The sequence below is a fragment of the Heterodontus francisci genome, chromosome 9 (genome assembly GCF_036365525.1).
Source record: "Heterodontus francisci isolate sHetFra1 chromosome 9, sHetFra1.hap1, whole genome shotgun sequence".
NCBI lineage: Eukaryota > Metazoa > Chordata > Chondrichthyes > Heterodontiformes > Heterodontidae > Heterodontus > Heterodontus francisci.
Genome location: NC_090379.1, coordinates 32656057 through 32670023, shown reverse-complemented (window position 1 = coordinate 32670023; position 13967 = coordinate 32656057). Strand labels below are relative to the sequence as shown.

The 13967-nt window shown below is 40.4% G+C and overlaps 1 protein-coding gene across 1 annotated transcript in view; it reads left to right on the top strand.

Annotated features, from left to right (window-relative positions):
- LOC137373447 (protein unc-79 homolog) overlaps positions 1-13967 on the top strand; it is a 197256-nt gene that overhangs the window by 66431 nt on the left and 116858 nt on the right. The window contains 5 exon segments of the mRNA XM_068038269.1: positions 373-508; positions 3826-3905; positions 3992-4140; positions 8581-8738; positions 11683-11864. Of these exon segments, the coding sequence (XP_067894370.1) occupies positions 373-508; positions 3826-3905; positions 3992-4140; positions 8581-8738; positions 11683-11864 (705 nt within the window).

The following is a 13967-nucleotide window of genomic DNA, read 5'->3' as shown; positions in this document are numbered from 1 at the left end:
TTTCCCATAATTACTTGTCTGAATTTCCTTAATAGGTTTGTGCCCCTGACCCACACTCAAAACGGAATATCAATAGTTCATGTAATAAAAGCAAAATACTGCGGATGCTGGAAATCTGAAACAAAAACAAGAAATGCTGGAATCACTCAGCAGGTCTGGCAGCATCTGTGGAAAGAGAAGCAGAGTTAACGTTTCGGGTCAGTGACCCTTCTTCGGAACTGGCAGTTCCGAAGAAGGGTCACTGACCCGAAACGTTAACTCTGCATCTCTTTCCACAGATGCTGCCAGACCTGCTGAGTGATTCCAGCATTTCTTGTTTTTGTATCAATAGTTCATGTATCTTCCAAGTCAGCATTGTTTGTCCTCCTTCAGGAACCAACTGACAGCTTTGAAGAAAGTATGCTGTTTTCTAGGCCTGAATTCACTATAGGTTTTGAAGGAGAAGAAGATGAAAATCCAAAACAGGAGGAAAATCTATTATTCAATAATGGGTGCGAAGAAAACCTTGGTATGTGATTTTAATAGTTATTTTTATTCAAAATGTCATTATCAAAACTGGCTACTTTAAAGCTTTCATGGCTTACAATAGCAGGAGTTATAGTTCAAAAAGTAATTCATTGATTCGGAAGCACTTTCATACATCCAAGAATGTGATGTGACAAATGCAAATTGGTTCTTTATGTTTTTAAAATGCATAGCAGTTGCTAGTTCTGTAATAATATTGCTATCTAATTTTGAACAATCATCAGTAATAATTAAAACTTGCCATAATTATAGAGTCTGTCATTAGGTGATAACACGTTGAGGACTATTGATTGTATACCACATGAAAAGCAGCATGTTTTTGTGTTAAAACCTTGGCTTATATTGGGATAATAGAATTACATAGAAAGGATCTGTAACTCTTGGGAGTGTGCCTTTTAGAAACAAAGATAACAGGGGTGAATTTTTCTCAATTATCCAATGTAACTTTAGGGGTGGAGCAACAGAAACTCTGGAGAAATGGTAGAAACAGTTTTAATGCTATTATTTCACAGGCCCATAGCTCTTCCACTGAAGTTACAGTGGATGATCAGGAGGAACCCAGCATAAATTTACCCCCAATATTTTTAGTTACATTTGGTCTTTGTTCTGATAGTGCTCTCACAATGGCATTAGGTAGGGAAATACAGAGTATTGACCCAGTGATATATAGCTAGGTGAGGATGTGTGTGACTTGGAGGAGAACTTGAAAGTGATGGTGTTCCTACAAAATGCTGCATCCTGTCCTTCTTATTGGTACAGGTTGCAGGGGACTGAGGTACTGTCAAAGTAACGTTGGTGTGGTAGCTAGTATATACTGTAGCCACAGCTCACAGTGAAAGGGAGGGAGGAACTTAAAACAATCACCATCACCAGAGAAAATGTGCTGGGAAAACTATTAGACCGAGAGGCTGACAAACCCCCAGGACCAGATGGCCTGCATCCGAGGGTCTTAAAATGAGTGGCTGCAGAGATAGTAAAGCCAAAATTCCTTAGATTCTGGAAGGGTGCCAGTGGATTGGAAAATAGCACATCTAACACATTTATTCAAGAAAGGAAGGAGAAAGAAAGCAGGAAACTATAGGCCAGTTAACCGAACACCTGTCATAGGGATAATGCTAAGGAGGTTATAGCAGGATACTTAGAAAATCATAATGGGATCAGACAGAGTCAACATGGTTTTGTGAAAGGGAAATCATGTTTAACTAATTTATTTGAGTTCTTTGAGAAAGTAACAAGCAATGTTGATAAAGGGGAACCTGTAGATGTGGTGTACTTGGATTTCCAAAAGGCATTTGATAGGTGCCACATCAAAGGTTACTACACAAGATAAGAGCACATGGTGTAGGGGGTAATATGTTAGCATGGATAAAGGATTGATTGGCTAATAGGAAGCAGAGAGTAGAGATAAATGTATCTTTTTCAGCTTAGCAAGCTGTAATTATTGGAGTGCCACAGAGATCCATGCTGGGGCCTCAATGAGTTACAGTCTATATCAATAACTTGCACCAAGGGACCGAATGTATGGTAGCTAAATCTGCTGCTGACACAAAGATAGGTAGGAAAGTAAGTTGTGAAGAGGACATAAAGAATCTACAAAGGGATATAGATAAGTTAAGTGAGTGGGGAAAAAATTGGCAGATGGAGTATAATGTGGGAAAATGTGAACTTGTCCACTTTGGCAGGAAGAATAGAAAGCTTTATATTATTTAAGTGGACAGAGCTTGCAGTACTTGGTGGTACAGAGGATCAACTGCTGCTGGAGGACTATCAATTCGGTGAAAGACGCCCTTTGGTCTGCCCGAAACCTGCTGGTCTTCCAGCGTAAAGAGTTGTCCACCACCGAATGTTGCAGACTGGCACATTCCAAGGTCCAGGACTACGTGCAGGGGGACGCACTAAGGCTTGGGGCAGCTGCAGCAAAGGCTCAGTGGGGAAAGACCACAGTGTACGGTCCCCCCACCAAGGTGAACTGAGGGGCTGGATGCATGGGAAACCCCTCGAACTGTATCGCTAATATTTTCATTTGCTGTAAATGTAAAACTGTAATTGGCATGACAATTGTGAAATGGAAGGGTTGTGAAGAAACTTATGATAGTATTGAAGGAAACTGTTCTCCCTTGCAATGGTTGTATTTTTTGGTGCTGTTTGAAACTGTTTGGCAATGTAATTTTTACAGATTTTTATGAATTAAGTATATTTTGGAAATAAAAAAAAACTTGGTACAGAGGGATCTGGCTGTCCTGGTACATGAAGCACAAAAAATTTAGTATGCAGGTACAGCAAGTGATTAGGAAGGCAAATGGAATGTTATTTATTGCAAGAGATGAGTATAAAAATAATGAAGTTTACTGCAGCTGTACAGGGTCTTGGTGAGACCACATCTGGAGTACTGTGCAGAGTTTTGGTCTCCTTATTTGAAAAAGAATATAATTGCATTGGAAGCAGTTCAGAGAAGTTTTACTCAACTAATTCCAGGGGTGAAGGCCGATACCTGTTGGAGGTTAGAAGAATGAGAGCTGATCTTATTGAAGCATATAGGATCCTGAGGGGACTTGATAGAGTGGATACCGGGAGGATGTTTCCTCTTATGGGGGTGACTTGAACTAGGGGATACAGTTTAAGAATAAGAGATCTTCTTTTTAAGACAGAAATGAGGAGAATTCTTTCCTGTCAGACGCTCGTTAGTCTGTGGAATTCTCTTCTCCAGAAAGCAGTGGAGGCTGGGCCATTAAATCTATTCAAGACTGAGTTAATTAGATTTTTGCTAGACAAGGGAGTCAAGGGTTATGGTGGGCTGAGAGGAAAGTGGAGTTGAGACCACAACCAGATCAGCCATGATCTTATCGAATGGTGGAGCAAGCTCAATGGGCTGAATGCCCTACTCCTGCTCCTAAGTCCTATGCCCTATGTTTCGCCGATGGTGGAGGGGATTGATAGAGCTGAGTGGCAGGGGCACTAATCAAGTGGACAGCTCTGACCTGATGGTATTGAGCGTCTTGAGTATTGTGGTGTCTAAATCTATCCAGATGAGTGGTGAGTGTAACTTCACATTCCTGACTTGAACCTTGTGTATGAGGGAGACAAAGTGATTTTGACCTTTACTATCAGTTACATGCATGCTCTCTGTGCAGCAGTTATTCAGAGACTAATTGTTAGACATTAACTCAAACATATTATTTGTTTTGCTTCAAACTAATATCAAAAGAGCTTATTATTGAATAAATAAATGTTGCGTTCCTTCAGAAAAACAGTGTTTTGATTTGTGCAGTTGTTAACATTTTTAGCTTTTTATTTTAATAGAAGTGAAGAATGATGCAGAGCAGAACTTTAATTACCAACAACTACCTGCTACATTGAAGCTAATACATACAATATTGCAGGTAATCATTATTTGACCTGTTCAGTTATATTTCAACTCTTGTGTCATTTGATTTCTTGATTGTGCTTCATTTGTATGTGTCAACAGGAAATGCCAAATTGTGAGGAGCCAGACATTCTTTTCAACATGCTGAATTGTTTAAAAATACTGTGTCTTCACGGGGAGTGTTTGTATCTTGCAAGAAAAGATTATCCAAACTTTCTTGCTTACATTCAAGACACAATGTTGATCTCAAGGTAAAGTTAACAGTATGAAATACAGATAAATTATCTTTAATAGTTAGAGTATGTTGTTTGTAAATGTGTGTTTTTTCCATTAACTATATGGTTTCCTATGTAAGTTCATAACTTTTTGCAGTATTTATAAACATTTTTTTACAGATTTTCTGACTGCTTTAACCTTGATTCATGTAAACTTTTACAGAGATATCAAAACAAAGTTCACTTTTTGTAGGAATTATTAATTTGGTCTTTGAGTTTAAGTACTTAATAGATCATAATATTCTCTGGCCATTTTATTTCCTGGTAATCAACTATTGATTATCATTAAATCTACTCTCAGGGATTGTGTCAGAGTCAGTCTTTCAGCACGGAGGTTGGAATGAATCAATAACACAGAATGAACTAGTATGTTATCCATATTGGGCAAAAGACAGGCACAATACAGAATAACACAACTTCAATAGTATGAATTGCACAGTATATTTTTTTTAATAGTTGATGTTGCAATTGGAGAGTCAAGACCAAGTGTAATCTTCATGTGAAGTGGGGCTAGATGGTGGGAGTATAATTTGACTAAACTGTGCCTAAGTAATTCAGTCTCCATCTTCAGCTCATACATTCAGTCCGTACCTTTGTGTCATACTTTAATTTTATGCTATTCACAGTTAAGTAGCAAACTTTAAGCAATTTGGAAGCAGGGAGTTAGAGTTTTTTGAGGCACAGGACTCTGAAGAATAGATTGAGGAGCTGGGAGGTGAAAAAAAAAATCATGTGATACAGCGCCACCATTGGCAGTGGGTGTAATTACAGCATGATCAGTGCGAGGAGCTCATGGAATTCTTTGTCACAAAGATTGAGATCATTTGATCAGCTGCCACTGCCATTTCCCCCCCTTCCCCAGTCCACTGGACCCAACTTCCTCCAAGGTTCTCCTGTGTCCTAGCTCTGAACATGTATCTTTCTATCCTTTCTCTCCTCATGCCATTTCCAAGCTCATCTTGTCCGTGAGATTCACCTCCTGTTCCCTTGACCCTATTCTCCCTAAACTGCTGAGCACCCAACTTCCCTTCCTGGCTAAGATGTTAGCTAATATTATTAATTGTCCTCTCTCCAAAGGTACTGTCCCCCTCTCTTTAATTCTGCTGTTATCACCCCTCCCTCAAGAAAAAACAACCTTGACTTCTCCGCCTTTGCAAACAACTGTGCCATCTCCAACCTCCCTTTCCTCTCCAAAGTCCTTGAGCATGTTCTTCCCTCCCAAATCTGTGCCCATCGTTCCTGCAAATCCATGTTTGAATCCCTCCAATTAGGTTTCGACCCCTGCCATAGTACCGAAACTGCTCATCAAAGTCACAGATAACTTCTTATGTGACTGTGACAAAGGTAAACTATTCCTCCTGGTCTTTCTGCAGCCTTTGACACAATTAACCACACCATGCTCCTCCCATGCCTCTCCACCATCGTCCAGCTGGGTGGGACTGTACTCGCCTAGTTCCAGTCTTATTTGTCTCATCGTAGTCAGAGTTGCAGTGGCTTCTCTTTCCATTCTGGCATAATTACCTCTGGTATCCCCCAAGGATCTATCACCTCTTATTTCTCATCTGCATGTTCCCCCTCAGTGACATCATTTGAAAACTCAGCATCAGTTTTGACACGTATGTTGATGACCTCATCACCATCTCTCTCAACCCCACTACTGTATCTAAATTGTCAAACTACTTGTCTGACTCCAGTATTGGATGAGCAGAGATTCCTTCAACTAAATATTGGGAAGACTGAAGCCATTGCCTTTGGTGCCTGCTACAAACTCTATTCCCTAGCCACTGACTCCATCCCTCCCCCGGCAACTGTCTGAAGCTGAACCAGATTGTTCCCAACCATGGTTCATATTTAACCCTAAGATACGCTTCTGACAATAGATACATCTCATCACTAGAACTGTTTGTTCTCCCCTGCATAACATCGCCCAACTCCACCCCTACCTCAGCTCATCTGCCGTTGAAACCCTCATGTATGACTTTGTTACTTCTAGACTTGACCATTCCAAAGCACTCTTTGTTCTGTTCCGAAAGCCAGTTTGTGAAGGATGATACTGGAACCAATCATTACTCAGGCTTACACTTATTTACAGAGTGAAACATTACAAGCATACACCTTTTAACTCAACCACATCCCAGTTGCACGAAGTGTCTCTTTATTTGTGCTCAAGTGAAACCCCAATTAATGCCTTCCACCTGCATATAATTAAACACAATTGATATAATTATTACTCCTGGCTGGAGTCCCATGTTCTACCCTCCATAAACTGGAGGTCATCCAAAATTCTGTTACCCATGCCCTAATTTGCACTAAGTCATGTTCACCCATAACCCCTATGCTTTTTAACCTATGTCGACTACCGGTTAAACAATTCAATTCCCTCCATGGCCTTGCTCCTCCCTATCTCTGTAATCTCCTCCAGCCACACGACACTCCGAGCTACCTGCACACCTCCAATTCGGGCCTGTTGAGCATCCCTGATTTTAATCACTCCGCCACTGGCAGCCATGCCATCAGCTGCCAAGACCCTAAACTCTGGAATTACCTCCCAACACCTCTATTCCTCTCTACTTCTCTTTACTCCTTTAAGCCGATTCTTAAAACCTACCTTTTGACGAAGCTTTTGGTCATCTGCTTTGATATCTCCTTATCAGGTTCAATGTCAAACTTTGTTTGATAATGCTCCTGTGAAGTGTTTTCACTATGTTAAAGGCACTGCCATGGATGTGGTGTATGCTCTGAAATGGCAGGGCTACACTCTCTATGGATTCGGCAGCTAACAACTCGACCCTTTCTCACAGGGATAGGGGTCCACAAACAGATCAGCCATGATCTTATCGAATGGGGTAGTAAGCTTGAGGGGCCGAATAGCCTACTTCTGCTCCTAGTTTGTATGTATGTAAATACAAGTTGTTGTAGTATGGCAGTTTCCTTTATAACATGTATATATGAATTTATAATGACAGAAGTTGACAGGGTGTACATGCAGGCTTAAGACTTTAAATAACTAACCAGTTAATCATCTCTGTCATTGCACATCAGGAGGCAAGACTAAGTGGAGTTAGAAGCTGGATTAATTGGACCAGGGCTAGCTAATCTAATTCAGTCCACATTTTAAAGCCTTATATTTTTATATAATTACTATTTTAAATCTCTATGTTCATATATGTAATGGAAACGGCCTATGTAAACTTGTCACGCTGTAATTACACTCTACCACCAATGTGGCAGTGCCTCCTCTTGGGAGGATGCAATTACACCATGACAAGTTTATATAGGCAGTTTGCACTATAAATATGACATCGAGTTCTAAGTAAAAAAAAAAAATCAGGAAGTACATGAAAATGTGAACTTTTTGATCTATCATAGATAGAAAACCTTGGCCTGGATTTTGCAGTGGTAATGGTGAAACTGTCAGCATGCACCATCATTGCTCCACTGAAACCGACAGCAACTTATGGAGTCTGCAAATGTGAAGCACAAAGTGGAAATCCAGAAGTTGCTGCTCTGCATCTCCAGAGGGTGCGCTGTTGAGGCATTCCCCCCCCCCCCACTCCACCCACACCCTGCCCTGGACTGTAGTGAATGGAAAATCAATTCAATTGATGAGAAATTCCATTCTTACACTGTTAGTCTCACTATAAAAACCCTTGAAAAAGTTACATCTTGTCGAATGAGGTGTGACTGTTTTTAATGGCATGCTAACTTCATAATTACCCCTACTGGCCTTGAAAGGCTAAATTTTTATCATATGATAACAATTTCCACATATTTTAAAAAAAAATTTGTAGTTTGTTTATTTTAGCTTTTAAATCCAATCATAATCATTTATTTCACTATCTGGAAATTTAAATTGAAAGTGAAGGATATTAAGTGCTTTTAATTTCCTGGTTTGCTGTGTGTATACCTCAATGTGATTGGCTGCTTACCTGCTTGCTGACATCACTGCTGCTGTACGCAAAGAGATCCCTCTGACCTGGTGCCAGATTTAAACTGCTGCCGGAAAATGGGAAAACCACGGCATAGCGATCACTAGATCTTTATGGGCAACTTTCTTCAAGGTCAGTGGTGAGTGTCATTGCTTCATTGCTGACTGGAAAATCTGGGCATTATCTTCATTTGATTGAGAATACTATTTGATTGAGATGGCTATCATGGCAGTTTCTGTTGTCTTCTGAACTTCTCAATGGGATGGCTGCGTTGCGATCCAATCCAGCAATCAATTATTCTTTTAAACTAACTGGAAATACAAATTCAAGGAAGACATTAGAGACTAAAGATACTGAGTTCCAAAGTAACCAAATGACTAAATTATATGTGACATGGAGAGAAAAAAAATGTACATTGCTTTGCATGAATAAGTTAAAAATATCAAACATTGCCTCCAAAGTTCATTTCTGCTTTTGATTGTTGCAGCCTTTGGAAAGTACTTAAGACTGAATTCTCACAGCTTGCCTCTGTGGCAATCCCTATGTTCCTCCATGCTCTTTCTCTTCCTCATGGCGCTGATATATTCTGGTGCATCATTGACAGCAATTTTAACAGTAAAGACTGGAAGATGCGATTTGAAGCTGGTAAGATGAAAAGAATTAAATCTATAATGGAGACAATGTAAACTTTTTGAACTTCAAACAAAGACATAGGATAAAAAAGAATACTGCAAAAAAGTATATTTTTATTTAAATGTCATGTTATGGAGACGGTGCATCGCAATTAAAAGTAATGCTGTCATTGAAGTTGCAAATCTCACAATTTTAGTTTTGTTTAAGCCAAAAGCTGTGGTGGGTTGAAGAAATTGCAACAAGAATATTTATTTTACTTCCCTGTACACTATCTTGAAATCAATCAGAGGGTAGTCAAGAAGGACACATTAACCATGCAATGAATTGACTGATAAGAAGGCTGCTGGCGCCAACATAAGTCATTGTGCAATCTACAAATTCCGCAGCTCCAACATGATCTAATGCCACCACTGCTCACAGTAAGCACTCAGACTTACCTCTCGGGCAATTTAGGATTGGCGCCAGTGAGATTTTTATTTATCGACACGGCCCATTTGCACTGCATATCTCTTGTTCTACTTTACACGCATGTCTACATTGCTAGAGTGCCATTTTTAGATACTTTCTAAATCACAATATGCTGAGCAGAGTATTCTATTCCCATAAGGCCCACTTTGTTTACAAATATGTACAAAAATTTGGAAATGCAACACAGGCTGCAATTTAAGTGTGTGCAGCCTGAAGCTAGATTCCAGAGTGTGTGCATTATATATAAGGCTGCAATTTTGTCATGGTACATTTTTACAATAATTTTCATGATGTTTGACAAATTTTGCTTTTACTAAAAAAATTACTGTGCCATCAATTCTTACCCTATTTGATAGAAACTCAGGCACCACCCTCCCCAGTTGATAGCAATGGTAAATCCTTGGGTAGACAAAAAGAAAAAAAAACTGTGACCAACCTCAGGGAAGACTGTGTGAAATTCCTCCCCCAATCAATAAAACAAAGAAGTAAGTTCCATGAAATCATGGATATCTCTGAGGGATTAGCAGGGATATTTAGTTCACCTCCACCACAAGAGGACTGGAAAAGACTATATCCATCCATTGGACCAGTTCCAAAGGTCACAAACTTAATTGTCCCACTTTATCTCCTATGTTCTTCCAAAGATGATAAAAATGAATAAATTAGCCTCTGATTTTTAACATCCTCTGATTTCACTGGCTTCCTTGGTGATCTTTTCCATATATTCACCAACCTCTGTGTAAAGAAGTTATACCTAAACTGATCTAAGCTTAAATTCATGCTGCCTTTTGTTAATATTGAATATTTCCCTGGATTCAATTAATCTAATCACCTCTAAGATCTTAAGTAACATGTAAAGCACACTTCTGAGTAGCCTTTTATCTTGATGTAAACATAATGTTGACATCACCCTTATACTCAAAATCTTTCCTCACAGCACGGATGTGAATCCCATTCATCAACTTGGTTGCCTTTTCTTGTACGCATTTTTTATTTGATGGGTAGCCATTTGTCCCCAAGGTGCTCTGGTGCTCATGTAATTTTTGTATATGCATTTAAGGTTTTCTTGACAAGGGCTACATTTCCATTTTGATGAGTTTTAGTTTGGAGCTCAAGAACAAGCAAAATTTATTGACTGGAAAATGCAACAGAGAGAGTTGGTGGGATATTCTGCTCTAATCTTGATTGATTTGTTTCAATAGTTGAATAGTTGTTGCTGCGAGTTCAATAATCAGGTTGAACAGACCTGATGACGAGCCTGTCTAAAACCCTGGTTACGGCCTCAACTGGCGTATTGTGTCCAGTTCTGGGCACCACACTTTAGGAAGGATGTGAAGGTCTTAGAGAGGGTGCAGAAAAAATTCATGTGTATGGTTCCAGGGATGAGGAACTTCAGTTACTTGGATAGATAGGAGAAGCTGGGGCTGTTCTCCTTGGAGAAGAGAAATTTAAGAGGAGATTTGATTGAGATTTTCAAAATCATGATGGGTCTGGGCAGAGCTCGATAGGAAGAAACTTTCCATTGGCAGAAGGGTCGAGAACCAGAGGACACCGATTAAGTTGATTGGCAAAAGAAGCAACGGCGACATGAGGAAAAGTTTTTTTTAATGCAGTGTGTGGTTGGGACCTGGAATGCACTGCCTGAGAGTGTGGTGGAGGCAGATTCAATCGAGGCCTTCAGAAGAGATTTGGATAATTATTTGAAGTGAGAAAGTTTGCAGGGCTACAGGGAAAAGGTGGGGCAGTGGGGCTCGGTGAGTTGCTCTTCCAGAGAGCTGGCATGGGCATGATGGACCAAATGGCCTCCTTCTGTGCTGTGACCATTCTATGATTCTAAGGGTGCATAACCATCTGATGTTTTTGAAGGATCAGTATTAATCGTATTCAAATTGCAGACTGGGCAAATAATAGGCTCAATCCCCAAAGCTATTCCCGAACTGAGTCGTGCTGAATACCACCAGCAAGGCACCTGCTGGAACCCATGGTGTTTCCCTCAGGGAAGTAAAACCTGGCTAGTAAATTGTGCTTCAGACCATTTGGCCAAAGGGTTGATCAAGTTGCCCATCAGAGGTATATGTTTGGGTGGACCTTAAGTCAGAGGCGTTCAGATAAATTATGCCTGACCTGTAATTATATCTGACCTTTAAGTGGTTTATTCACATCATTTGACCCTGAGATTAATTAATGTCTTTAATTTTAATGTTTTTCATCAAATTTATAAAGAAAAAGTAATTTCTTAATTTCTTGGTAAATAAAACAGGAAAGAATTTATCATTTAGGCCATTAGATTTGGATTTGTTTCAAATAGATAGAAATCTTCCCTGATTGTACCATCTGATTCATATATACAGTGTTGAGTATAAAATCAAGAATGTTAGAAGGTTAATGTATATTATAAGCTTTAATTGCACATAATAATCTGACATAACATTCAGACCTTTGCTACTTCTTTTGGTACCAATTCAAGAGTGTGCTTTTTGGTATGTAGTGGAGAAAGTCGTGGTTCTGTGCAGATTTCTGGATATCCAATCTGTGACAAAGAATCATGTGCTGAAGTACTCTTTAGCCCATGCCTTCTGCTGTTTCCTGGCTGCCGTCGAAGATGTTAATCCAGCAGTGGCAACAAGAGCCAGACTTCTGCTTGATTCAATTAAAAGATCAGCTTTACAAGTAAGTTATGAGCACAGATGTTTGATGTATTATCTTATTAAAAGCTAAATTACATTTCTATTCTTCCATTTCTATTCATTACATTGGCCACCAAGAATAAACCTAATCCTAATGGAAACAAGTAAGATACTGCATTCTAGTTTAATTAAGATGAGCTTTTTGTTTCTTAAAACAACCAACAGTCCAATCAAACTAGGTTTTAAAGGAAGCATTCAACAATTAATAAAGAATGGCACTCTATCTTCCCGGCCCTCCAAAATATCTCTGTGTTCGACGGTTTAGGTTAGGATAGCCTAATGGGTATGATACTGGATTAGTAATCCACTGGGGTGAGTTAAAGTCCAGCCATGGCAAGTTCTGACAAAAAAAATTGAAACTGGTAATTTGTAGGCCAGCATTAGAGGAAAATAATCTTGGAAGCTTTCAGACTGTCATAAAAACCCAACTGATTCACTAATGTCCTGCAGAGAAAGTTTTGCACTTTGTCTGGTCTGGCCTTTTTAAAAAATGTATTCATTCACAGATGTGGGTGTCACCAGCAAAGCCAACATTTACTGCCCATCCCTGATTGCCCTCAACTGTGTGGTTTGCTAGACCATTTCAGAGGGCAGTTAAGAGTCAACCACATTGCTGCGGGTCTTGAGTCACATATAGGCCAGACCAGGTAAGGACAGCAGATTTCCTTCCAAAAGGACACTAGTAAACCAGATGATTTTTTGAGACAATCTGGTAGTTACATGATTACCATTATTGATATTCCTGATTTATTTATTAACTGAATTTAAATTCCCTCAGCTGCCATGCTGGGATTTGAACTTGTCTGCAGATTGTTAGTCCAGTTACATAACCACTGCACTACTGCGCCCTTATATGTTGTGACTGTTAATTATCTCTGAAGTAGCCAAGCAAGCCACCCAGATTTAAAATAATTGTTGCAAAATGTAAATATAAGAAGAAAATCAGACATACTTTTTGACAAGGTTAGGATCATGACTTCTCGCCGACACCTTGGAGTTCATCTACAGACTAGACAAGTGACCTGGTTGTACTCTCAAATTCATATCTATCAGTGATATCTATATCAGTGACACCCAGCTTTGGTAGGTTGGGACATCCCAGACTCCTCCATCACCATCCTTGGATATATCCTAACTAGCTAACTCTTGTACAGACATACCTTGTACAATGATGTACCGTTGGGTGGCAGTAGCCCTGGTAGTCTTCAACCTTGGCTCTGGACCTCATGAAGTCTCATTATTTCAAATAAAACAAAGTTCTCTCCTCAACTGATGAATTAGTACTCCTCCATGTTAAACATCACTTGGAGGAAGATGTGAGAGAAACAAGACAACAGAATGTACTCTGATAAGGGGACTTCATTGTCTAGCACCAAGGGTGGTGTCGTAGTACCACCATTGACCCAGCTAGCCGACTCTTAAAGGGTATAGCTTTCAGCCTGGGCTTGCATCGGATGGTGAGGGAACCAGCACAAGGAACTAAATTATTTCACCTTGTCTTCACAACCCATTTATCGCAGACACATCTGGCCACAGTGACATTGGTAAAAGTGACCACTGCACAGCGCTTGGGAAGGTCAAGACTAATCTCTACCATGAGGATATCCTGTATTACGCAGTGTGACACTGCTGCGGTATTAAGTGGGACAGACTAAGGAGAGAACTAACAACCCATAATGGCACTGTGCTGGAATTTTATGGGCTGGTGGCAGGGGGAGTGTAAAATGGAGTGGGAGGCTGGGGAGGTCTTCCCGACCTGCTCCCACCTCCACTGCCAATTTACCCAGGGCGGTGGCTGCAAGAAACGGCCTGCCTGCCCCAGGCCAATCAAGGGCCTTAAATGACCAATTAACCGCCCCTTAAGGTCCTCTGATGCTGCCACGGGGATTTTACGTTTGGTTGGCAGGTGGTTAAGGCCTCAGAAAACCCGCCTGATAAAACTAGGTGGCCTTCTGGTGGGTTGGGGGTGGGGGGGTCCTCCTGATCGGGTACCCCCAGTGCTCCACCGGGAGCCGCTTCTGAAGCCCCAACCAGCCCCAATACACAACATGCCCTCCCCCCACCCCGAACCGACACCCCGAACCGA